Raw genomic sequence first — 25,208 nt, 5'->3', positions numbered from 1 at the left:
TCGACTGCAACACAGGTGACCCGGGTTCGTTTATGGCCCGAGATCTTTTGCTGAGCCTTCCCCGTCATTCTCTCCCCGCCCATTTCCTGTCCCTCTGTAACTATCCTGTCATAAAAAGGCATAAAAAGCCCAACAAAACATCTTAAAACAAAGACTCACTTTAGCCTCCTCCATCTGCATGATGTTGGCCTGGCAGTCGGCGATGCTGTCGTTGATGTAGTCGATGTTGGCCACCAGTGACTCCAGCTCCTCCGCCATTGGCTGGACGGCCTTCTCCGACTCCGCCCCCTCTGCCGCCTCCGCCGCCAGCCTCTCCCTCTTCCTGCTCACCTTCTCCCGACGCTTGGTCAGCTCCTCCCGTTGCTATGGGTTCCATTCAAAGTTTTAAGTTAACATAAATATCACAGACCTAGTACTCTTCATGTAACTCATAACAAGTAAGCAAGGAAAGGTATAATGCAAGGAAAACACATGTACTGTACATGTACAGACAGATCATACAGTAGCGTAGAATATTTATCCGTAACACTTTAGAGTAACTACCTATTCACAGGTTTATAAACACTTTATTAACATTTAGTAATAATGAACATTTAACAAAGCATTTACAAATGTTTGTAAATGAGTAATAACCAAACAACGACTGCACAATGGAGTGGGAATCAACTCCTACTGTGTGAGTTTTATGTGATTTCATGCCTTCTGGTCTTTGGAGGAGAAACTTCCAGGACCGATGCGACTGCGCTGTGTCTGCTGTGTTAACATAGCTTTATAAACACTTTATAAATAATGAACTTTTATCAACACAATGTTAACAAATGTTTATAAATGGGCAAGAAATACTGTGAATAGGTAGTTATACTACAGTGTTATCTATTTATCTGGCTACAAAACTTTCTATCTCGCTAAACTTGTGTATTTAAATACTGATCCATCATGACTGCATTATTCTCCTGTTGAGTTAGTTTGCTAAGCTAAGCGTAGCAAAGGGGAGTTGCCCTGCGCGGATTTGAACCCAAGCCTAATGAGGTACCAAACTTGATGTGACAGTCAGAAAAACACATTGAGCTAAATCAACAATTAGAGGGGTAAAATTTAACACTGCTCTGGTGAGTCCTACTCTTTAATTGTTGAATTAAGACTGTAAAACAGTGACGGACAGACAGATAGGCCCCACCTTGAGGAGGCGGTTCATGTCGGCCTCCATGTTGGAGATGGTCATGCGCTGCATGATGACGTCAGAGATGCGCCGCTCCAGTGTGTGCCACTTCCCACGCGCCACCCGGGTGGAATACACGCCTACTGTCCGCCGCTGGTACAGCCTGCCGGGTCACAGAATAGAAATGTATTATAGACAATCAGACAGGGCCTGGAGGTCTTACAAGCATCTTTACGAGTGTAGCTGCTATTTTAGGGTGCTGTGTAGCATGCAAGGTCATCAGAATGTAATCAATAGTCACATCTCAAAGTACAAGTTATCCAGGTAGAGGAGAAGTGATTTCCATAAATAGGTGTATAGCGAACAAAAAAACTAGTGATTTGGTAAACACTATGTGGTATTCATTTGGAGTTGTTTAAATACAGGTTGTCCATCACAGACCAACAGACACAAGCAGAATAGAATTCACAAGCACACCCATACAGACGCAGACACATACACATGAGCGCGTGCACACGCTCACAGACACGCACATACGACAACACTCCTGCACACATGCACACACAGACACATACACATGCACCCACACAGACAGACACGCACGCACACATACACGAGTACGACCACACACCTTGTTCCGTTGAGGGAGGAGCCTGTATGAGAGCGTCCTGATTGGACGTGGCGAGAGTCCTGTGGAGAGTCCTGAGGGTTGACCTTGCGACTGACCTTCCCTGAAACCGGTCTCATCTGCCGTCTCAATGCAGTCACCTTCGCAACAATAAAGCACACACCACAGCTGAAGCGTAATAAGCAAACGAGATTGTGTTGACTTCATTTACGTTAAACCTGTTTCATTAGTTTCATTCATATTAGTTTAATCCTCTGTTAAGGTGTCTTTAAGTGTTTAGGACGGCGTGGGGTAAATATAACATTCACATTCACAACATTTGCATTCACCTTACCGATTGCTGCTTTGTGGCAACCGTGATTTGAAGGACTGTCTTGCAAAAGTGACAGTACTGTTTCTGCCAACATAGTTTGTTTGTAAATGGTGTAAATAATTTGTTTAAAATCTTGTAAAAATAAAAAACATCTCATCTGATTATGGCCGATATTGATAGTCTTGACAAACACTAACCTCCTCAGTCTTCCTGCGGAGAATAAGTTCCTGCTGCCTCTTCTGAGATTCTAGAAGTCTCAGCTGATGCTGTGGGGGAAATCGCAGGAGGTGAGAAATCGCACAATTTTTAAAATGAGCCCACCTCATTAACATACAGACAGATAAAGAGATTATATACGGATTTAAAAGGAACCCACAATTTTTCAGTAACAAATGAAAGGTTTGCTGTCAGTCTCTTACTGGCGCCTTATTTCATCATTATTTCCCTGAACAAAGCTTTGAAATATAAATGTGGTTGCCATGCCAACCACTTGACTTGATAGTATGCTATTAAGGCTAATGGGATATAATACGGGTCTTCTTTTCCAGTTACAGAGCTTTGCTTTTTTCTGAAACATTTCAAGTGCCAATTTATTGTACTTACACATTGAAGTGGACATGAAAATGGAGAAAGAAAAACAATAACTGGTATGTAGGAATATAATCATAATCACCCTGGGCCCATTCATAACTCTTGTAACACACAAAAAGTTTGTGTTCAAGTTAGTGGTATATGTGGGCTAACTGTAATACAAATTTAAAGGAGCAGTTCTGCCAATTTCAATATGCTGTTGTATTGCTCACGCTACCCTTCACTTGTCAGTCAGTACCCGGTGGTGCTGCATTTTTCAGCTCAGGCCTTTCCGAGATATTCTAATGGGGGCAGATTTTGTTTACATTAAAAACTTTCTTAACATAGGCCTACTCCAAATATTTTCGCAAAAGGTATCGCTGTTTGCAAGTTGTCTGCTGATGTCGCATAACCTTTTGAATGTTTTTGGGAATAAAGAAAGATGTTTTTTTTTATGTAAACAAACACCTGCCCCCATTACAATGACCAGGATCTCGGAAAAGGCTGAAGAAAAAAAAATCTCAGGTACTGACAAGTCCTGGGTAGTGTAAGCATTACAACGGCATGTTGAAATTGGCTGAATTTATCCTTTAAAATGATTTCAGAGGCCAAATAAAATGACAACGCAACGGGCCCGATTTGGCCCCATAGGACTGAGTTTGACATCCCTGCTCTAGCCTGTAGCCATGTCACATTGCACCAGGGCATCCTCTCACCTCCTGTTTACGCTGGTCCTTCTTGAGCGTGGCGATCTCGCGGTTCCTGCGCGTCTCCGACTGGCGGTTCTTCTCCTGCTGCTCCTTCATCTGCCTCATCAGTCGCACCTACAGGTACAGCAGCGCAAACAGAACAGACACCCACGTCAAGACTATCAACACTCCCGCCATGAGGTTCCCAGAGCCGCAAGCTATAATTAGACAGGCTAGTCCTGACTATAGTGTCCCTCACACATGGCTGTAACTACCATTGAGGACACAGAGGTCATATCCTCTGTATTTTTTTCAGTAATATAAAATGTATCTATGATGAAAATTGATATATGATCAACAATGATAATTCAGTCTTTATATGCCACCCCCATTTATCCTCAAAGCAGTGATTAATGAAAACAAACTTAAGAGTTTGACTGAAGTATTTGAAGCATTCAAAATGTACAGTAGGCTATACAGCACAGTCCACAGTATTTGATCTCGGTATTTGAAAATGTCTGGTTACGGCCCTGCTCACATACACCACCACAGCCCTAACCATGGTGTCCATCACACACATCAACATGACTGCACATCATGCATCAGCATATCCGTGCCCATTACGTCCATCACAAACAATAACCCAGTCAGTGAGTACAGTAGATGATGGTGACTTCCTTCAATCAGTTGCCACATGCTAAAATTAGATAGGAGACCGTCACAGCAAAGCCATGTTTATGATGTCCATACCATACATCAGCCTAGTGTTTCTCAACGGGGGCGGTACAGCCCCCCAGTGGGCGTTGGGGAGCTCTAGGGGGGCGTTGAGAAGGATACAGCTAAGAGTGCTTAGTTGCCATTGGGGGGCCTTAGTCCATTTAATTTTTTAATACTAAAGGGGCGTTGTCAGGCTTATGATGAGGTCAAACGGGGCGTTTGGTGGCTTAGGATGAGGTCTCAGGGGCGTTTGTTCAAAAAAGGTTGAGAACCACTGCATCAGCCTAACTCTTTACATAATGTCCATCATATGGCATCAGCATAACTGTGTACGGTATGTCCATCATAAACAATAAACCAAGTCAGTTAGAAGATTATAACTTCCTTCAATCAGTCACTACAGGCTATAATTAAATAAGACAGGCCACTAGCACAGCCATGTCCATGACGTCCATCATACAGGACACATCAGCATAGCTGTAGAGCTGCAAGCCCATCACCAACAGTAACCCAGTCAGAGAGTTGACTATCGCTTCCCTCAACGATTCATTCGTCGCTGCAGGCTTGACAGGTATAAAAATCATGTCAGACCAAAGACTGTTAGTAGGCCAAGCCATTCCGGCACGTGAATGGCAAACATTTGGCACAAATGAAAACATAAACATATGATTTTCGATCACTAACACTTCAGTGGGTCATATCTCTCCAAAGCATTCACAGAGAGTTACATCTTATGCTAACAGCCTCATAACAGACATTGACAAGAAGGGAAAATGGAAAAGCAAAAATCTGTTCTCCGTCCAGACGTCTAACTTGTTTCTCATTGGGTTGAGGTGTATGTTTGGCCCGCAACCTACATAATTTGTCCTCTTATGAACTCTGATATGGCATCCATAATGTTGTGTACATTGCGATATTTTGAGCAAAACTGTGATCTTACCCTGCTAATTGAACCTTCACAATCTGCAATGTGTGCAATTAATGATCAAAGATTGGCCACCAGGGTGGTCCAATTTAGTCATGAAACCTCCCATACTAATACAACAGGTGTTTCAGTTTCAATGACTACGTTTACATGATGTTTTTAATTCCGAATGAATAATTCCGAATTAAATAGTTCCATCGAGTTTACTTTGATGACGTTTTCAAAGCAGAATTAAGCTTTATTCAGAATTAAATGGAGTTAATTCTGAATTAAATGTCTCATGTAAACGTAGCCATTGTATAGGCGTGTGTACATTTCCATCTGTGTGTGTGTGGTGACACAGTCACAGTGCTGATCTTCTCACCTTGATCTTCTTCATCTCCACCACCTCGGACTGGAGCTTCTTGAGCTGCTTCTCGTACTGCGACTGGTTCCTGAGGAGGCGCGCATGCTCCTTCTGGGCCGACTGCAGCTTCTGCAGCTCCTTGTGCATCACACTCAGCTTCTTCTCGTACTCCGCCTTGATCTTCTTGGACTTCTCATCCGTGCCGGTCTCCATGGACCCTGCAAATGTGACAAGATGAAGCCTGGAAAACCAGCGCCAACTGCTGGACGGCAAAATCCAATACATTTAGGCTGGTTTATCAGGCTAACAAGATGAAGCATGGTTTAAGACAGCGGTTCCCAAACTTTTTTCCTTGCGCACCCCTTTGTACATTTCAATGCGGTTCGCGCACCCCCTAAGCGAATGTTTTGGTGTGCTGATGGCCACTCAAGTATGGCTTCAGGGCGTAAATCATCGCACATTATGAAGAATCATTTGGGGAATCCAATGGACCAGATGTTTCTTCCAGCATACAATGCACCATACAATTACAAACTGTTCATTAATAATGTGTAAAAACACACATATATCCGCCATTGCTCAGTTCCGCCCACGTACCCCCTTGTAGCGGGCCACGCTCCCCCACGCTCACCACAGTTTGGGAAACCCTGGCTTAGGACATACACTTTCTTTTTTCTGCCTTTATTATTACAGGACAGTGTGAGATTAGACAGGAAATGACTGGGAGAGAGAGATGGGGCAGGGTCGGGAAATGACCCCGGCCGGACTCAAACCGGGGTCCCCGTGGGCAATGTAAGCCCAAATGTGGGAGGCTTAGCGCGCTGCGTCACAGCGCCCCCGGGTTTAAGACATACACTTCATAGTGGAGCTTCAGATCCAGATAGGGTTTTAAGCAAGGTGATATGTGTAACCTCACGACGAATGTTCATGTGCGTGTATGCCTGCATGTGTGTGTGTGTGTATGTCAAGCTTGCCAATTTGTGTGTGTGTGTGTGTGTGTGTGTGTGTGTGTGTGTGTGTGTGTGTGTGTGTGTGTGTGTGTGTGTGTGTGACGCGGTCCCTCTCCAGCTCTGTGTCGTAGGTACAGTGTGTGTGTGTGTGTGTGTGTGTGTGTGTGTGTGTGTGTGTGTGTGTGTGTGTGTGTGTGTGTGTGTGTGTGTGTGTATGTGTGCGCGTGTGTTTCTCGTACCCATGTTCTGCAGCACACAGTTCCTCTCCAGCTCTGTGTCGTAGGTGTGTGTGTGTGTGTGTGTGTGTGTGTGTGTGTGTGTGTGTGTGTGTGTGTGTGTGTGTGTGTGTGTGTGTGTGTGTGTGTGTTTCTCGTACCCATGTTCTGCAGGACACGGTCCCTCTCCAGCTCGGTGTCGTAGGTGTGTGTGTGTGTGTGTGTGTGTGTGTGTGTGTGTGTGTGTGTGTGTGTGTGTGTGTGTGTGTGTGTGTGTGTGTGTGCACACGCGTGTGTGTGTTTCTCGTACCCATGTTCTGCAGGACACGGTCCCTCTCCAGCTCGGTGTCGCGTATGCGGCTCTGCAGCATCATCAGCTTCTGCTCGTACTGCTGCTTCAGGACCTGTAGCCGCCGCTGGCTGTTCTCCAGCTCGTCTATCAGCTTCTGCTTGATGGCGATCTCACACGTGATGTTGGCCAGGTCGGCTTGGAAGTTCTCTGGTAGGCCAACAGAAACAAAGAGAGAACACGCATGTACAACTTCCTTAGCAACTGGTTAAGGACTTAGGGGGTTCTTTTGCCTTAAGACATGTAAAAGTTTTTATCTTTTACCTGACATGTTTCGACGGAACATGTCGAAACATGTCAGGTAAAAGATAAAAACCTTTACATGTCTTAAGGCAAAAGAAACCCGTAAGTGTTTAAGTTAAACAGTTAGACATAATGAACTTAATACATATGAACTGGTTAAGGAGTTTGTCTTGGGTTGAGACGGCTGCAGGTTTCGATTTCCAAGGTAGTGGAAAGACCGTCTGCCTGGGAGGTCTCTCATTGGCTAAACATGCTAACTGCTTGATGACAATCTCTTATTTGACACGTTTTTTTTTTTTATTTCTATAAAAAAAAAATATAAAATAGCACTTTGATTAACCTGACACAAACATCTTTTCATGTTTTATACCAAGATTATCTCATATCATCGTTAGCTACTCTCTGTATATCTGCTATCTGCATGGCACGCTTCATAGGCACTCTGTTTGAAGAAGCAAAGGCCAGCACTCTCAGATTTCCACTTATTTATTCGTCCAGAAATGTGTTGGGCTCCATGCCCTCTTCAGCGTGTAACCATCCAAAATGTCCATGGGTGCATAAATAAGTGAAAATCTGAGAGTGCTGTCCCGTGTTCCTTCAAAAAACTACAATTCATGTGGGTTCTTCTAGCGCCTAGTTGATATTAGATTGACTTAACAGAGCGTGTGAGAGCCATGAGCGTGAGAGCATAGCCTTTCCCACAAACTCAAAACTTTATAAGCACGCAACATCTAGTGTATTTATTTTTTGTTTTTAAACAAATATATTTTTAAGGGCATTTATGCCTTAATTTGACAGGACAGTCTGAGATGGTGACAGGTAGCAAGTGGGACAGAGAGACGGGGTGGGATTGGGAAATGACCCCGGCCGGACTCGAACCAGGGTCCCCACGGGCATGCAAGCCCAAATGTGGGGGGCTTTTAGCACGCTGTGCCACAGCGCCCCAGTCTGGTGTATTTGTGACAGCGAGTTACCTTTCTCATCCAGCTCTGAGTCAGAGTCGTCAGAGCTGTCCTCAGCTTCCATCTCCTCTTCATCATCATCCTCCTCCTCTTCCTCGCCCTCCTCGTGCTCACTGCCTTCCTGTTGATCCTGTGGAAAAACAGCAGGATAAGTTCTCCTCACACAACTGAATTGAAGACAATCAGAGTATGATGTGATAATGAAAACCACTGAACCCTTTTTTAAGATGCACCAAGGAAGGGATTAAGCCCTCCTAATGTACCTACAAACAGACATAGTAGACTACCAAAGAGGACTACCAAAGTGGACTTTCCCCTTGATATTCGATATAAAATATTGCATAACTCGGAAAAAGCATTCAGTCAACTGTTACTTACATTTGTTACATTGTTCACAAAAAGTTATTTTACACACAACATACTCTCCCATTTTGTTGGAGCAGAGACAATGTAGGATATAGTTTGCACTAAGTCTTTTGATCAGGTCTTTAATTTCTTTTTATTCATTCATTGTAGGGTTTTACAGTTATTTAGATACTACATTAGTTATTTTACTAGTTATTTTATTTGTTCAATCACTAGTTAGTCAAGTTATAATATATTGTATCTTGGCTGCATCATAAAAGAGGCAATCCCCCAATGCACTCTGAGAAGGTTTAAATCAAATTAAATCAAACCAAACATTAATCAAATCAAACAATAAAATGAATACATTATTACTCATGTATGGTGTTCGCCAGTGTGCAGGAGCCTTGCTACGTACCATTTCAGCGTCCTCATTGGTTGGCTCTGCCTGCTCTTTCTCAACGCCCTTCTCTGGATCATAGTCTGGGTTCTCTTCCTTCACGTTGCTGAGATACAAGAAAGACACGTTAGAATGTGTCAATACTTATAACTGGCTGAGGTAATTGAAACAATGGGTCACAATACTTCCCAATGTCACTGAAAAAAACGTGCAAAATATTTGAAATGAACTGAGGAAAATAGACAGAAAGAAAACATGCACTAGGTCCAGTGCAAAAATACATTAATTCAACAATGGGAATAAAAGGAATTACATTTGTGAAGTCAAACTTTTAAAAAAATCAGTTTATTTACATGAGCAAAAAAAAAACCTACGACACAGGGGAGATAGTGTTCACGACATCTGAAGTGAACTGATCCATTTTGGGAAGGAAAAAATAGGTAGTTACCAAACCACAGAAACGCAAGAGAGTAAAACGGCATCAATGTATTTCTATGGCATTTAGTAACATAATATTATGAATAGCCTAAATGTTATGTATGGGTGCCCCACACAAATTACAGGATAGATCTGTCCAAACCAAACAAAAGCTATCAGTAAGTCACTGGGATTTCAACAGTAATGTTCAGAAGCCTTAAGTGGTGTAAAATGGACTCTGTTGAAGAGTGTTAGTAGGCTCTTCTCCAGGTCTGGCAACTACCTGTTCAAACAAGCAAACGAAAAAAAGAGGTCTTTAGAGGATGGAGAGGTGGGATGATGGAGGGGTGTAGAGGCAGAGAGGCGGAGAGGCGGAGTCAATGATAAATGATGGAAGGATGAGCAAAGCACATCAAATATGAGGACAAACGACAAACCTGTCATCCTCCATCTCCTCCTCCTCCATCTCCTCCTCTCTCCTCTCCCCCTGCTGCTGCTGCTGCTGTAGTCTTCACATTGATATGAGACAGCACAGGTGAGGGGGCAGGGTAGGGTAGGGGTGGACCAGGGTAGGGGAAGGGGTGAGGGGCAGAGACAGAGTAGCACACAGAGACAGACACAGTCAGAAGACAGGAAGAGAGGGGGCGGAGGAGAGTGAGAGAGGGAGGGAGTAAAAGGGGGAGCAGACCAACACAGCGAGTGTGAAAGGAAGAATGAGATTGAGAGAACGAGAGATGTATGTAAATATATATAAAGAGTAGATAGATAGATAGATAGATAGATAGATAGATAGATAGATAGATAGATAAATAGATAGATAGATAGATAGATAGATAGATAGATAGATAGATAGATAGATAGATAGATAGATAGATAGATAGATAGATAGATAGATAGATAGATAGATAGATAGATAAACGGGAGAGAAATTGAAAGAGCAAAAAAGAGGTGATGCTGCAATCAGAGCAGCTGGCTGAGTGGATGTGTCTTGTGAAATAAGTGCACTGTATGCAGTGGACTCGACCGCAGGAGCAACATGGTTAGTAAACGGCTCAGCAGATACCACACTTGACTTAACACTGATGGAGTCATGCTGAATGATGATAGACTGCTATGCCAGCACACAAAGCACACTGTTGAGCAGCCAAAAAAACATGAATTAGAGGCCTTTTCACTTCATCTATTCTGGAAAGGGCCTAATATTTCACACTCTCCATGTGATTCATGACTCAAGGAAGACAAGTGGAACTGCTGAGTTTGGAATCAGTCTGGCAAGCTGTCTGACCGACAACACGTTCTCATACAGATCTATGCTGAAATCCTTTATGAGTGCAATAAAGCAGTGCAGTACAGTGCAGCGCAGTGCTACAGACAGTGCAATTCTTTGTCTCTGTAGGTTTCTCTCTGTCTGTTCTCACTATCTCTATGTCCGTATCTAGGGATTCAACTCACTGATTGAACAAATGAATGCTTGTTTGTTCAGTTTGTTAAACCTTATAGGCACAGTTTGAGGGTGTTCAAATGTAGATGCAAACACAAGTATGGCTATGTACACAAGTCAAGTTTCAGGAACAACAGGAATTTGGAAGTGTATAATAGCACATTCTCACGTAGCCTACCTCTTCTTTTTCTTTTTTTCTTTCTTCCTCAGCTTTTCCAGGTCCTTCTTAGCAAGCTCGATGACGTCCGAGGCCTCCTTGTCAGGGCCGGCTCCCAGGAAGGATCCGGGTCCCCCGTAGAAGGAGTGGGCGGAAGCCCGGGACAAGTTCTTTCTCAGGTTCTCATTCACCGCCTCGCTCTCCAGAAGCTTAGCCCTAAGACCAGGCAGCATAGAAAGACATTAGTGCTAGCGGCAGGAAAGAGAATAACAATACCCTATATGCTAAGCTCTATAGAGTAGCCAGTACTATGGATAGGGTGACTATCTCCGTGACAATAAAAAGGCGGACATGTTTTTGCACGGGGGGTTTGGGTGTCCTCCCCTCAAGAAAATGTGCATTTCTTAATTCCATGCATTTTAAAGCGCAGCACTATGGCTCTCTGTAATGTCATAGCAATGTTGTTATGATGTAGTTATGCATTTTCAGCAAGTGAATAGGGTCGCCGGCGACCCCTGCTGCAGTAAGAGGCTACTGCATTTCAATCAACAAGGTGTCCGGCTTAATGCTATGCCGCACACCGGACAAGGCACTGAAAAGACGGACGGTCCGTCCTAAAGACGGACGTCTGGCCACCCTAACTATGGAGCAGCATGACTCGAGGATGCTGGCAGTAGAAGTACGCAGCATAGAATAACTTAACTTCAGGAGCTTAGAAACAAGATGTGGCAATATAGAATACCATACAATAAAACTCTATGATGGAGATAGGGCTAAAGGGTAGACAGCACAGAACATATGAACAGAACAATACATGCTTAGCAATCTGAAGGAGTTTTTTGAGATACAGGGATGTATTTTTGTGTACACTACGCATGCACACACACGTGCACGCACACACACACACACACACACACACACATACACACACACACACACAAAATCCTCAGCATACCTGAGTTCTTCAATCTCTTTGATGTAGTTCTGAATCATATTTCCGATCTCCTCACTCCCCTCACCTTTACAGAGAAAAGAAATATCATTGTAATCGCTGCTCATTATTTCATCAGGCAAACTCATCGAAACAGAAATGCAATGTCTGACACTCCTGAATAAGAGAAATTTAATGTATCACAAGAAACTTCAGACAGATTGTATTTGACTTTTCTAATAACTAATGGTTTTACATCATATTACATTATATTGGGTAGAATTCAATAATCCTAAAGGCAATTTCTGTGAAAGATGCAAAAAGGCAGCCATTTCCCTGGTGCCGTCTTTGTAAAGCCATTATACAGTATTGCACCTTTTCCATTTCACTAGCTGATAAGAGTATTGAAATGATTTTCAATGAGACATAATTATGTCACCAAAATGTGATTAATCACGAATTAACTGTGGCATTTATGAGATTGATTGTGATTAAATATTTAAAATCGATTGACCGCACTAAATATGATATAATATAATAAAACATAACATAACATAACATAATATAATATAATATAATATAATATAATATAATATAATATAATATAATATAATATAATATAATATTGTGTCTTCCTCCGATGTTGGCGAGTGCCTGGTTGTATATAATATAATATAATATAATATAATATAATATAATATAATATAATATAATATAATATAATATAATATAATATAATATAATATTGTGTCTTCCTACCGATGTTGGCGAGTGCCTGGTTGTATATAATATAATATAATATAATATAATATAATATAATATAATATAATATAATATAATATTGTGTCTTCCTACCGATGTTGGCGAGTGCCTGGTTGGCCTGTTGGCTGAGGAGCTGTGTGAGTCGTGCCCGCTGGGCATCGATGGTCTCCTGCATGGCCTTCACCCGCACGCGCAGGTTGGTGTTCTCCGTCTGCAGCATGGAGTTCTCGTGGTACATGTCGTTGATGCTCTCCATGCCGTCCTCGCCAACCATGCGCTTACCCTGGGAGGGACACCGCGAGACAAGGCAACAACAAGGGTATGATGCAGACAGCTTACTGTAAATAAAAACAAGGTCAAAAGGCCTAAGTTAACTTGTAGCCCCGCCACGGCCTAACGGTAGGGCACTGGGTTACTACACCGGGAACCCGGGTTCGATTCCAGCCCGGGCCGATCTTTGCCCGTCTCTCTCTCCCCACTCATTTCCTGTCTCTCCTTCAATGTTCTCTCAAAAAAAAAGCCAAAAAAAAGCCCTAAAAAAATAATTTTAAAAGGCTTAAGTTGCACAAAAAAGCAATGAAGCTTCTAACCAACTGATGGACGAACGGACCGACTGACATAGTGTCATAGAATTGCTTGTGAAAAACAACAGTTCAAACATTTACGAAGGTGTTACTGCATATGTAACAGTCACAAATAGACCGCTTTAGTGATGATCCCTTAAAGGAGACTTCCATTAGAAAAAAAACTGAAATGTTTGGCGGAGTCTGCACAGCTGTGTGATTGTTTTCTAGTGTGGTCTCATTCTGTTAATCTAGTTACTACCTAATGGAAGATGTCCATCAGTGTCTCTACTGAGAAGGACAAGAAGAGCTGACTCGTCATTCAGTCCTGTCTTTGAGCATGTTAAAGACAATGTACCCGTAAGGGTCAACTGTAATTAGCTTTAGAGCAGAATAAAGCCGCTAGCCCTGGGATTGGGAGATGTCACCTTTTTACCTTTTTTTACATGTAATTGCTGTTAACATCACATGTGGGTGAAAAGCCAAAGGAAATTCAAAAATGTACAGTCTTTCAGCTCTTCATTTAATTGTACAGTCTAACCCTCTTCAAAGATACCTCTTACTTTCTGTCATGTCAATGTGAATTGATTGATTACTGATTTAATGATTTTAACATGTATAGTTTATGTTTTCTGTCTGTCTGTCTGTCTGCCTGTCTGGCTACCTGCCTGTCTGTCTGTCTGTCTCTAGCTCTCTCTCTACCTATCTGTCCGTCTGTCTGCCTCTCTCTCTCTCTCTCTCTCTCTCTCTCTCTCTCTCTCTCTCTCTCTCTCTGTCTGTCTGTCTGTCTGTCTCTCTCTCTATCTCTATCCCCCCCAGTCCATGCCTTCCTCTTCTCCGCTCCTTACCGTGCGGTACTCCATGAGTTCTATCTGCAGGCGTGCGATCTCGGTCCTGAGTGCTGAGATCTGCTGGCTGGCCTTGTCCTGGTTCACCACCACCTTGTTCTTGATGTTGCGCGCCCGGTTGGCGTACTTCAGGGTGTTCAGTGTCTCCATGAAGTCACGGTCCGACGGGCTGATGCAGGCTATCATCACCGTTTGACTGCAAGAGGCGGATGGGATCAAATATCATACAGAGGTACAGACATGCTTGTGTGATTCTGACTCTGTTACTGCTGAGGATTTCCAGATTACATCGATGTGTCACTTTTACATGGACATTTTCAGTGACATGTAGATGAAATAGTTAAAAGGTGTAGCAGAGAGCCTCAAATTATTTCAGAGGCCCCAGGCCCTGTATGAGTTAATGTGGATACACAAAGTCTATTAAAATATTTACGCCTTTTATATTTGTTCATGTATTGCTTTTTTAATTAAGAATTATATGTGAAACAAATAATAAATATGAATGCCATACATAATTAATTACAGTATAATATTAAAATGAAAGCAGTTAGGCCGGCCGCACATTGGCTCCGACAGCACTGCGGCGCACTTTCGCTTCCGACATAATTCGGACCTCCAAACCCAATTTCACCCGAACATTGGATTGATAGTCAACGGGAGGCGCCGACAAAATAGAACTTGTCTCTAATCGCTATCCGACATCGGCGAATGTCCGCGGACATCGGCGCCAGTGTGCGGGGTTCTGTTGAAAACAATGGAAGTGCTGCTCAGCACTTTGTCGGTGCCGGTGTGCGGAAGCCCTGAAAATGTCAAAACAAATGTGAAAGTGCTAAACATGCTGTCGTCATACCTATTCCCTCCCAGAGAGTCCTGTAGGAGGCGTGTGAGCTTGGAGTCTCTGTAAGGCACATGGGACGTTCTCTTGCTGCGGTCCCCCAGGGCACTGATGACATTCCCCAACGCCAGCTATGCCAACAAAACACAAAATTAACAACACATCAAAGTGCTTCAACATGGAAAATTTTTATATGAGTAAATAAAAGTGACATGTTGTTTTAGATACAGAACGTTAATTTTGAGCTCCTTACAAAAGTCAGTTTCATTTGTGGCCACCAGGTGGCAATCTAGTCAAGCTGAAGTGAAAGGCTGCAACCACGACATCTCTCTAATAATTAATGCAGCCCACTGCCTTTCATTGGGTGTGTTGCACAAAGGCATTGCCACGCCTAGAGAAATTTTACAAGCAGTTTGTTCAAATAATATAAAATAAAAGTGCCTTCTCTGGTAAGACGAGAGCTAGACATAGTTAGTAGGCACAGATGCTGTCCTGTATGTTTGACTGGGACTGGTGCTGCAAGCACTGTATATACTATGCATATTTTATTGACATGCTTACATACACTCGCTTATGCTGCTGTAGAAAGTGCTTTGAAATTGTAATTATTATTCAAGGTGGTTAAGACTTTCATTGACATCCTGCACATAGCATATAGATCAGGGTGCAATAACCACGATGACTGCCAAATCACATTGCGTCATTATACAGCAGATGAAATCCAATAGTCAGGCAGATTAAAGTCCAGATGTTCACAAAATATTTCAGTTGGTCATACAAGCACCAAATTTGGTACAAATGATGTCTAGGGTGTATTATTTAAGAAAAGTACGTTATCCAGCTTCAAATCCAAGATGGCCGCCAGTTTTCAACATGGCCGCCAAATTGAATGTAATAGAAGTGTCTTTCAAGGTAATTTCGTAGAATAGACATGTGTCGATTACCACAGCTTCAAAGTTTATATGTAATGTCTAGAAATACCCAATGGTGTCAACTGTATTCCAATATGGCTGACAGTTTTCAAGATGGCGGATATTGAGTCATTCAAAAATTATGTTTTCGAATGTTTTCTGGCCATAGACATTCTTCTAGATCATTAAGTGGGTGATAAAAGTGTTTTTTTTCCCCAAAGGATGTCAAAGGTGTACTATTTATGAAAATTATGTTATCTGGCTTCAAATCCAAGATGGCTGCCAGTTTTTTAAGAAGGCCACCAAATTAAATAAAACAAGAAAATGAAAGTATTTCCAAGGTAGAATTTCAATTAATAGAAAAATGTTCATGTCCAAAGTTTCAAATTATGCTGTGTCAAAATATTCAATGGTACAATCTGTATTCCAATATGGCTGCTTGCCTTCAAGATAGCAGATCTTACATCAAATCCCCAAACCGTAGAGCGAATTTCACTGAAATTTCGGCAAAATTTTGCTCTGTAGGTAACGGGCCGTTATATGATTTAAAATGAGTATTTTCAATGGGTTTTTTTTGCCTCAGATATTCTGTATCAATAAACATCCAAAGTCACACACTAAACCAGTAAATTAAGTGAGTAATCTAAACTATGTGTATTTTGCAATATTTTATATGAGTGATGTCGTAGCACGACCAGGGCACACTGGTGACATTACTGCTGTAAGACTCAGCATGGGGTTCAGTGTTGGCTTGTAGTGTACTAGCTGTAGTTGAAAACGTCACTAAACATTGTTGCGTATTTACTGTAGATGATGGTATTCTCAAGTTTCCCAAATGCTATCTAACAAGCCCGTGTACAGACATTGACTTAAAGGTTAGTTAGTGGTAGGACTGTAGTTACTGTACTGTAGAATTAAACAACACTGGATGAACGATGGGGCTAGATGTAGGGCATTACATTCTTGAATCTAGTTGTATCCCATATTTCAATGTGCGTTGATGTTTTTTACGGTAAGGCAGTGAAAGGATAGCCACTCGGCCTTAAACCGTATTATACACAATGTTAGGCAACAATCCATTGAGTTTTGCTGGTACTGACTGGAGAAAGTGTTGCCTCTGTCAGACTGACACGAAAGAGGAGTTGAAGGAGGAGTCTCCCCATTTAGCCATTGATCAAGCTCATGACCAGGCCAATGCGGTGGTCAAAGGCGATGCCATTGGAGTGACTGAGGATGCATCTGCTCTCAGGCGGTGGATGGTGTCTGGACCAGAAGTAAGCCAGTTAGTCAGCCAGTACACGAGTTTGCATGTCAAGTCAAGGTGGCACAAGGAGAGACCAGGCATCATGAGCAGACTAGTCCGTCACAGAAATTATTAATTGGAAAGATTCAGAAGTTGTTCGTCGTGATGAAGGATCTAGGCAATCCTTTTCTTTTCAGGAGGAGTCGAATGATCTGCTTACACTGGACAAAAACACCATAGCAGATCCCAGTGCTGCAGAGCTTGTAAAATTTCACTTAGAGAAAGGCAAAGTTGCCTTCAGAGATTTTTTTCAATGGTCTTGGTGATGAGGCTTCCTTCCACAAGCCCATCAAAAAGAACAGAACAGATTTATTTCGCCAAGATGTGGCTGTAGCATCGAGTGAAGCAAAGAAAGAAGTACTAAAAAATGTCTGTCATCTTTTCTCACGACTCTTTATATCATGTCAGTCAAGGGAGTGTGACCTCCTTGAGTTTTTTTTAACATGAGAATCAGTCCTTTCCTGCTGCACTGAGTGAAACAGGCAAACTCCACTCTGGACAGAAGTCTCAACTCACCAACATTCTAGAAGCTACAGATTCTCCACCTGAGAGACAACCAGAATGTGAAGCCATTATCATTGATGGTTCTGCCCTTGTGCATTCAATGGCCCCAAAGACATTAAAGACCTTTCAAGAGCATGCTTTGCAAGATGTAGTTCCTAAGATTCTGACATACTCATCAAAGTTAACCTGGTTCTCACGCGATGATCTGGAACATTGTCAATAGCTTAGCTCTGGAAAGGCCTGGGTGTGTTCAAAACAGCTCGAACTTGATTGGAGAATTCACATGGCTTTTTTGAATCATGGACTACTTCAACCACTGACTTGTATATACCCAGCCCTGCGATCCCACCCTGCGATTCTGATTGGACAGGCTGTGAAATATCTGATTCCGTTAGGGCTCGTCTAAGATTTCCAGACCCTCGTGCGAGCTCATGAAGTTTAATGAAGATGCACGAAGCACGAACGGCCTGCGTGAGAGCCAGGCTACATCAAATTATGAGCGAGCAGACATCGTTTTTGATGTGGTACTGGACCTCAAGCCTGAGGGCTGAGACAAGGTCAAAGATAGATAAGGCAGATAGACAAAGAGTGACTGACAAAACCAAGCTACCTTCAAACTGGAAAAGCTTCAGGATGCAGGCCTGGAAATGGTTTGGGTAGAATTTGGCCGGGGTCAATCCCTTAGGTGGTTGCCAATTCATGATATGGTGCAAAATCTTGATTTCACTGGTTTCATTGGTTGTGATGTTGTGCCAGCTTTTCGCGGGAAAGGCAAGAAAACGACATGGCAAACATGGGAGGTGTGCCCTGAAGTGAGTCCGGTTTTCAATAGCTCAGTCAATTTCAACCTACCATACTGAAGCAGACCTCAATATCCTTGAGAGGATCCTTGTTGTCATCATGTATGACAAGCACAGCGCTACAGCCAAGGTTGATGAGGCAAAACTGAAATTATTTGCTCGGAAGCAAAGGTCTTATGATTCTATTCCACCAACAAGTGCATCTCTGGTACAGCATGTAAAACGGTCTGCATTCCAAGCCGCCTACATATGGGGCCAGGCAACTATATGCAAAATGCAGACTGAGGACCCTGCCAACTGGGGATAGCATAAAGATGGTGAGGTCTGTAGAGTGTTCTGATCAACTGTTCCACCCATCACTTAGGCCTGTCAGCAGCTGACAAAATGTGGCTGCAAGACAGAATGCAGAGGATTATGCAAATGTTTTCGCTTCAGCCTGAAGTTCACCCAGTTATGCACTTGCAGATGTGAGAACTAAAAAGTAACAAAAGCACTAAAAAAGTTGTCAGTCAACAACAAACCGTTTACTGACTCAAACATTTCCTTTTTTCACGTGACCCAGAACATCTTTTGGCAACACCCGAGATGAAGAGAACAACTTTTTCCTCCCCATGTTCACTATGTTGTAGTTATAGTAAGAAGTAGAATGTCAATGAAATGTTAGACTCTCTGCAATACAGTAACAATGTTGTAGCAAAGTTTTTAAAGGAACAGTCCACCCTTTTTTGATTTTCACATATTTGCAGTATTTCCCAGCATTATTCATGAATGTGCATATCATTTTCGTCTATGTGTTTCCATTGCCTAGTTTAACAGTATAGCCAAATTAAGCGTAGCAATGCAAGTCTATGGGGGCAAAGAAAACATCATCAAATGTACTTATAAAGTACTTTAAAATTAATGTAAAATTCACCAGAGTGCAAAACAGCTATTTAATCCTGTCCTGTGATCATTTGTGGCTTGATGCTAAAGCCTCCATTCACTTCCAGTGATTATGCTAAGCTATGCTAATAATTCTGATCCAATAAATCTAAGTACTGAAAAAACTGAGAAGAAAATGATATGCACATTCATGAATAATGCTTGGAAATACTGCAAATATGTGAAAATCAAAAAAGGGTTCCTTTAAACTAACAGTGAAGCATTGTCTTGTAGTAATGGAGTGCACTACATTTCCATTTTTTATCATAATACTTGATAATCTTACTTTTTTGAATGCAGAATTGGACTGTCCATGTCCCAAAACATCTAATTTGATTTTGATTTAATCAAAACAGGACTCTTGTCACAATATAGCCCAAACAATGATCGAGAATATGTCAAATGGCAGCCATCTTGGAAAATGGCGGCCATCTTGTTTTTTTACTTGGATAACGTAATTTTATGTTAAAGTAGGTTCTAGAGCACTAGTGTGCCAAATATGGTGCTTGTATGACCAACTGAAATATTCTCTCACTAATCTGCCTGACTACAAGGGTAAGAAGCTAAATTGTAGGTAGCTGATTTGATACCTTTACAGGAATCTTCACTGACACACATCAAAGCCAAGACTGTTATGTCTCCCTTGAAGATGCAGTGACACACTGCGCTACTAGACTTGTACCATACGGGCAGTTGGCCATGTGTACTCAGGTTTAAGTACTTTCATTTCCAAACTCGACCCCATATCTCTCCCCCACTCATTTCCCATCCCGCTCTTTCCTATTTCTGTAACAATAAAGGCAGAAAGTCCTAAAAGGAATATAAATGTCGTCTCTCACCAGGCCGCAGTTGATGGAGATGCCTTCTTTGGCCCTCTCTCCCGTGGCGCCGGTCCGCTTCAACCGCTCCGAGCCGGCCAGGTCCACAAAGTGAAACTTGGCCGTCAGCGTCTCGTACTCGTCCATCTCCGACGAGCCGTTCGCCAGACGATTGTCAGTCTCCTCGCCTTGCTGCTCAGGCCATAGAAAGAAAAGCAATACGGTACATACATCACAATCTTACAGACAATTCGACTTGTGACTGCACTACACATAACATACAGTAGCTACATTTGCACGTATGTGAACTATTTTAATTAGATTAGCCCTGTCCATGGTGCTGAAAACAGGAAACAATGAAAAAGTGCTTACATTCGCTAAGGAACAGATGTACAGTATGCTCACATACATACTCATTCAGTCACACAATGAGCTGGGGCGTACATGTCCATTGTGTAAACCCGCCGGCGTGTACACACGCACACACACACACACACACACACACACACTTACATTGTCCATGGTGCAGACGCGCACTTGGCAGAGGTGTATGGTGAAGATGGCGTGGGAGCGGGAGCTCTGGACGTTCATCTGGGTGCTCGCCGTGGTGCGGGACAGGGCCCCGAGCTTCAAACACTGCATCATCTATACACACACACACGCAACACGCAACACGCAACACACAACATGCACAAACACACAGACACAGAACACAATCATACATACACTTTACTTACTGTGACAAATATATGTATGCTTGTCTAATTGACATTAACTTTCAAATCTCTCCAAGACTTCTAGACCAGTAGACAGCAACGCGGAAGGTGTTACGTCACTAAGATGGCGTGGCCAGGATACATGTATGCCACACTCTATATTATTCTACACACATCATGATGGGGTTGGGGGGCCCGTGGCCTGACGGTACTGCGTTACTACGCCGGCAACCTGGGTTCGATTCCGGCCTAGGTCATTGCCGATCATTCCCTGTCTCTCTCTTCCCACTCATTTCCTGTCTCTCCCCCACTGTCCTGTCAAAATAAAGGCAAAAAAGGCCTGAAAAATATTTTTAAAATGATGGGATTGGGGGTTTATTGAGCAGCCATGGCCTAATGTCAAGAGCTCTTGGAATTGGCATGGTAGGCTGCAGTACATGTTCGAATTCCATACCCGAAGAATGTGGATGAGCCCCTTACACCCTCACACATGGTTGAAATGCTCTTGACTTGAGCTAAGCACCTCTCACCCCTCATTTCTCCAGGGGCTGTAACCAGCACCTACATAACGGCAATATATCAATGTATCAATGTAATGTAATATGACACACATGCATGATGTATGTAATGCAATGTCTCTCATATACTCTAATGCGATTTTGGCATCCAGCTTCAGACATGTTCCAGACATGATACAGCACCGTGGTATGTCAGTATCTCACTGGGCACACGCTGCCAGTTTTAATCGGCAGAAATCATACCACCAGCAATGCAGCAGTGTAGGATATAATATATAGACCGCAGTAGCAGCCACATGCTCCGGTGATGAGCATGAGTATGCATGTCGGCACCCTGGAAAAGAGAAGTATGGTGGGAGATGTATGGGAGCAATGTGAATGTGAACAGGAGGACTTCAGCAATGTGGCAGCACTGCATTTTATAACGCTTTGCAACACTTTTTCCTGACCCCAGGAAGACTAGAGAACTGCTATATGGCACAAGCTCATGGGGATCCTTTAATAAAATAAAGCTTGAAAAATGTGTGAACCACATGTTGTGTGCTATCCAAAGGAGAAGGGGTTTTGGGTGTGCTTACAGAATCTAGTGCTACTTTTGTTAAAAAATACTAGTAAGCACATTCCATAGTGATCAACCTAATTTTGCCATAAGACGGCTAAGTTGCATCCGCTGTTAACAAAAGGAATAAATGATCTGTGAAAAAGATTAGGCCTGCAAAGACTGGATTTACCATACCCTTGTCCCAAGTTCTTACACAGGGAGTGGAGCTGGCTTGTTGAGAAATGGTTTCGGGAGGGAGGAGTGAACTCCATTAAAGTTGATTGAATCTGATTTTACCTAATACACAACGTTTTGGTCATACCATATGTACAGTAACATGCCTGTTTGTAATGTTTCGTTTTTCACCATTGCCCCTACCCCCCATTTACTGACTGTAAAGTGCAAGAAAGCAGACAGCTTACATGTACATAATGTGTAAGGAACAGAGGCAGTGGCGTGCACAGACATTTTGTGGGGCTGGTGCTTGGGTGCTTAAATCTAACCAAGATTCATTAGAGACAATCCAGTGCCACGTATTCCAAATAACCCAATTGCATCTGTCCAATTCAACCAGGTGATCATTGAACCGGGAAACCGGAGAGAGACAGGGTCGGACCGGGAAATGACCCAGGCCGGACTCGAACCCGGGTCACCCGCATATGGTACGGTGTGTTAATGCGCTGCGCCACAGCAACCCCCACCTGGTTGAATTCAACAAGTTACTGTAAACCAGGTCATTTGATACAGTATATGTGGCACTGTATTGTAATTAATGAATACAGGTTGCCCATCACTGCTATAGAGACTATATCAGGGCATGATTAAAAACACATTTTTAATTGTTTAGCATTTCTAGATGATCATGTCAACATGGTCAAAAACAGAAGAAAAAAATGAAAATTAGCTTTTAAAAATGGCATTTCTTGGAGTAGCAAAGGAGTAGGTGCTTTAGCATCACCTTGTCCATATCTGAGCACGCCAATGAGCAGAGGGTTAAGGATGGTTAAGGCCAGTTTTAAGTCTACGGGACAATAGAAGGCCATCTGTGAGGCCATGACAGTGCAGTACCTCTAGCCAGGACGTGCCCTCCTAGTGATGCAGCACCTTCAGCGTTGCTTCTAGTCAGGCCAGGAGCAATACAAATATCGTTTCTGAGCTCATGAAAAATTCTCCCACTTTTGTCAGGAAGCAAACAACCATTAGCAAACCAAAGGAGACAGGTCAACCATGCTGTTTGGGAAATGTTAATTGTTATGCTCTTGGTCAGACCAAGTCTCGAAGAGATTTGAAAGTCGATGATAATCAGGCTACAGTACCTCGGCCTCTGAGGACACGGTGCGCGTGGTGACTCCCACGGTGTAGATTCCCCCGCTGGCGTCCTCGTGGATGCGGATGTGGGACTTCTGCTTACGGGACTCCATGTCACGCGTGGAGTCAAAGAGATCCAGAACCTCCTCATTGTAGAGCTGTAACAGATCAGCCATACACACACACGCATACGCGCGCACATACACACACACACGCACACGCACACGCACACGCACTCACACACACACGTGCGAATGCGCACACACGCACACACAATAATGTACAAAATATCCCGCATTCCCACCATTTGCATTCAAAGAACAACAGATTCTATGATACATATACAGTATTCTGTATTTTATTGTGACCATCTTACTATCATATTGCATGCAGAATGTGTATTCCATCGTAACCCCTGTATCATAATAATACATATTTTATTGTGAGGTTGTCGTCACACTGTCGTCACATACAGATACTGGGATGGTGTGAACATAGTGAAAGACACTGTACAAGAAAACACATCATATTACACTATTAAATACCATAACATCACATGTTGTGACATACATACAAAGAACAAAGCTTGTTTAATTATTCCTCTTTTTTCTCTTCAACCCAAAGTAACACCCTCCACCTACCCCATCCCCTCCCTACCCCTTTGCCACACACTCCCTGTAAAACAGCTGAGGGAGACACTTGTCAGAGGTTAAATTAAGCACGCGAGAGACCGAGAGGGGGAGAAGAGAGAGAGAGAGAGAGAGAGAGAGAGAGAGAGAGAGAGAGAGAGAGAGAGAGAGAGAGAGAGAGAGAGAGAGAGAGAGAGAGAGAGAGAGTGAGAGAGAGAGAGAGAAGGGCGGGTGGTGAGAGGGTGAGAGAGTGAGCAAGAGAGAGAGGAGAAGGTGAGGAAGAGAGGAGAGACAGACAGAAATCAAATGAAGACAGAGGCAGAGAGAGAGAGAGAGAGAGAGAGAGAGAGAGAGAGAGAGAGGCAGAGAGAGAGAGAGTTGTAGAAGGAGAGAAGGGGAGGAGGTTAGTGACATGATAAATAACACCCATCCCCAATAAACTGTGACAGAAATAGAGCAGTTGAACCCATGAGACCCTTCGTGGAACTACGGCCAGACTACGGAGGACTTACAGTGGCCACTACTGTACAGGCCCACACAGAGAGAGAGAGAGAGAGAGAGAGAGAGAGAGAGAGAGAGAGAGAGAGAGAGAGAGAGAGAGAGAGAGAGAGATGGCAAGCGCACAATGGCGAGTTTAAGGCCAATAGCATGATTAACAAGGTCACTGAAAATGGCAGAACAAATCAAGAATTGAGAGTTGAATCATTGACATAATAGCAGGAATAATCCTATTATGGGCCTACTGTATGGTAGCACCAACTATCAATTAGCCATTTATGCTATTATTCACACTGAAAACAAGGGCTTCCCTTAGAAAAAATGAAAGTGATAATTGCTAAATTTTGGAAATAATAATAAAAAAATCACTTTACACCTACCCTTGAGTTAATGAATTTAACCTTTCTCCTGTACTTCTAGCCGTTCTCGTCTATAAACACAAATTCTACCTCCAAGCTAACATTATATAATTGAATCCTATGCTACCAGTTAGCAGGTACGTAGCTGGAGCCATAGGCCTATGATTCGGTGATAAGTGCTAGTTCGGAACTAGAATTAATATCATCAAACTAAGAGCGCTCACACAGACTTTGATTGTTAATTTGTGCCAAAAAATTCAAATTGATTTCTAGACACTTTACTGTAGCAGTTGCAAGGTTCCTCAGGCACACGCACACACGCAAGCACGCACACACACACGCACACACACAAACACACGCACGTGCACACATACACACACACACACACACACACACACACACACACACCTACCTCCAGGAACTGTGCATTGATCTTGAACTCTGGTACGGGGCGTCCCTGCTCCACGGCTGCCTGCTTTCTCTCCTCGATGCCCTTGAAGAGGTGTTCCACCGCGCGCGGGATGATGCCCCTCTCATCCTCCATCAGGTTCACATCGAAGCCCGTGCCCATGGTGTACGTCTTCCCTGAGCCCGTCTGGAATTAAGAGTAAAGAATG

The 25,208-nt window shown here is 43.0% G+C and overlaps 1 protein-coding gene across 3 annotated transcripts in view; it reads right to left on the bottom strand.

Moving 5' to 3' along the window:
* Positions 1 to 25,208, bottom strand: part of kif21a (kinesin family member 21A) — a 65,693-nt gene that overhangs the window by 19,756 nt on the left and 20,729 nt on the right. For 2 of the 3 annotated variants that reach the window (XM_063197037.1, XM_063197038.1), the window contains exons 3-20: positions 25,004 to 25,186; positions 23,114 to 23,263; positions 20,536 to 20,667; positions 20,044 to 20,214; positions 14,781 to 14,896; positions 13,931 to 14,126; positions 12,613 to 12,802; positions 11,782 to 11,845; positions 10,848 to 11,042; positions 8,830 to 8,917; positions 8,079 to 8,196; positions 6,823 to 7,011; positions 5,366 to 5,565; positions 3,387 to 3,494; positions 2,298 to 2,366; positions 1,791 to 1,927; positions 1,178 to 1,322; positions 160 to 363 (exon numbers count right to left, since the gene is read on the bottom strand). In XM_063197037.1, coding sequence (XP_063053107.1) covers positions 160 to 363; positions 1,178 to 1,322; positions 1,791 to 1,927; positions 2,298 to 2,366; positions 3,387 to 3,494; positions 5,366 to 5,565; positions 6,823 to 7,011; positions 8,079 to 8,196; positions 8,830 to 8,917; positions 10,848 to 11,042; positions 11,782 to 11,845; positions 12,613 to 12,802; positions 13,931 to 14,126; positions 14,781 to 14,896; positions 20,044 to 20,214; positions 20,536 to 20,667; positions 23,114 to 23,263; positions 25,004 to 25,186 — 2,655 coding nt within the window. Of the gene's footprint in view, positions 1 to 159; positions 364 to 1,177; positions 1,323 to 1,790; positions 1,928 to 2,121; positions 2,185 to 2,297; positions 2,367 to 3,386; positions 3,495 to 5,365; positions 5,566 to 6,822; positions 7,012 to 8,078; positions 8,197 to 8,829; positions 8,918 to 10,847; positions 11,043 to 11,781; positions 11,846 to 12,612; positions 12,803 to 13,930; positions 14,127 to 14,780; positions 14,897 to 20,043; positions 20,215 to 20,535; positions 20,668 to 23,113; positions 23,264 to 25,003; positions 25,187 to 25,208 lie in introns of all 3 variants that reach the window. The other variant, XM_063197036.1, reaches the window with a different exon arrangement.

This window comes from Engraulis encrasicolus, chromosome 4 (genome assembly GCF_034702125.1).
Source record: "Engraulis encrasicolus isolate BLACKSEA-1 chromosome 4, IST_EnEncr_1.0, whole genome shotgun sequence".
Lineage (NCBI taxonomy): Eukaryota > Metazoa > Chordata > Actinopteri > Clupeiformes > Engraulidae > Engraulis > Engraulis encrasicolus.
This window is presented reverse-complemented; position numbering and strand designations above follow the sequence as displayed.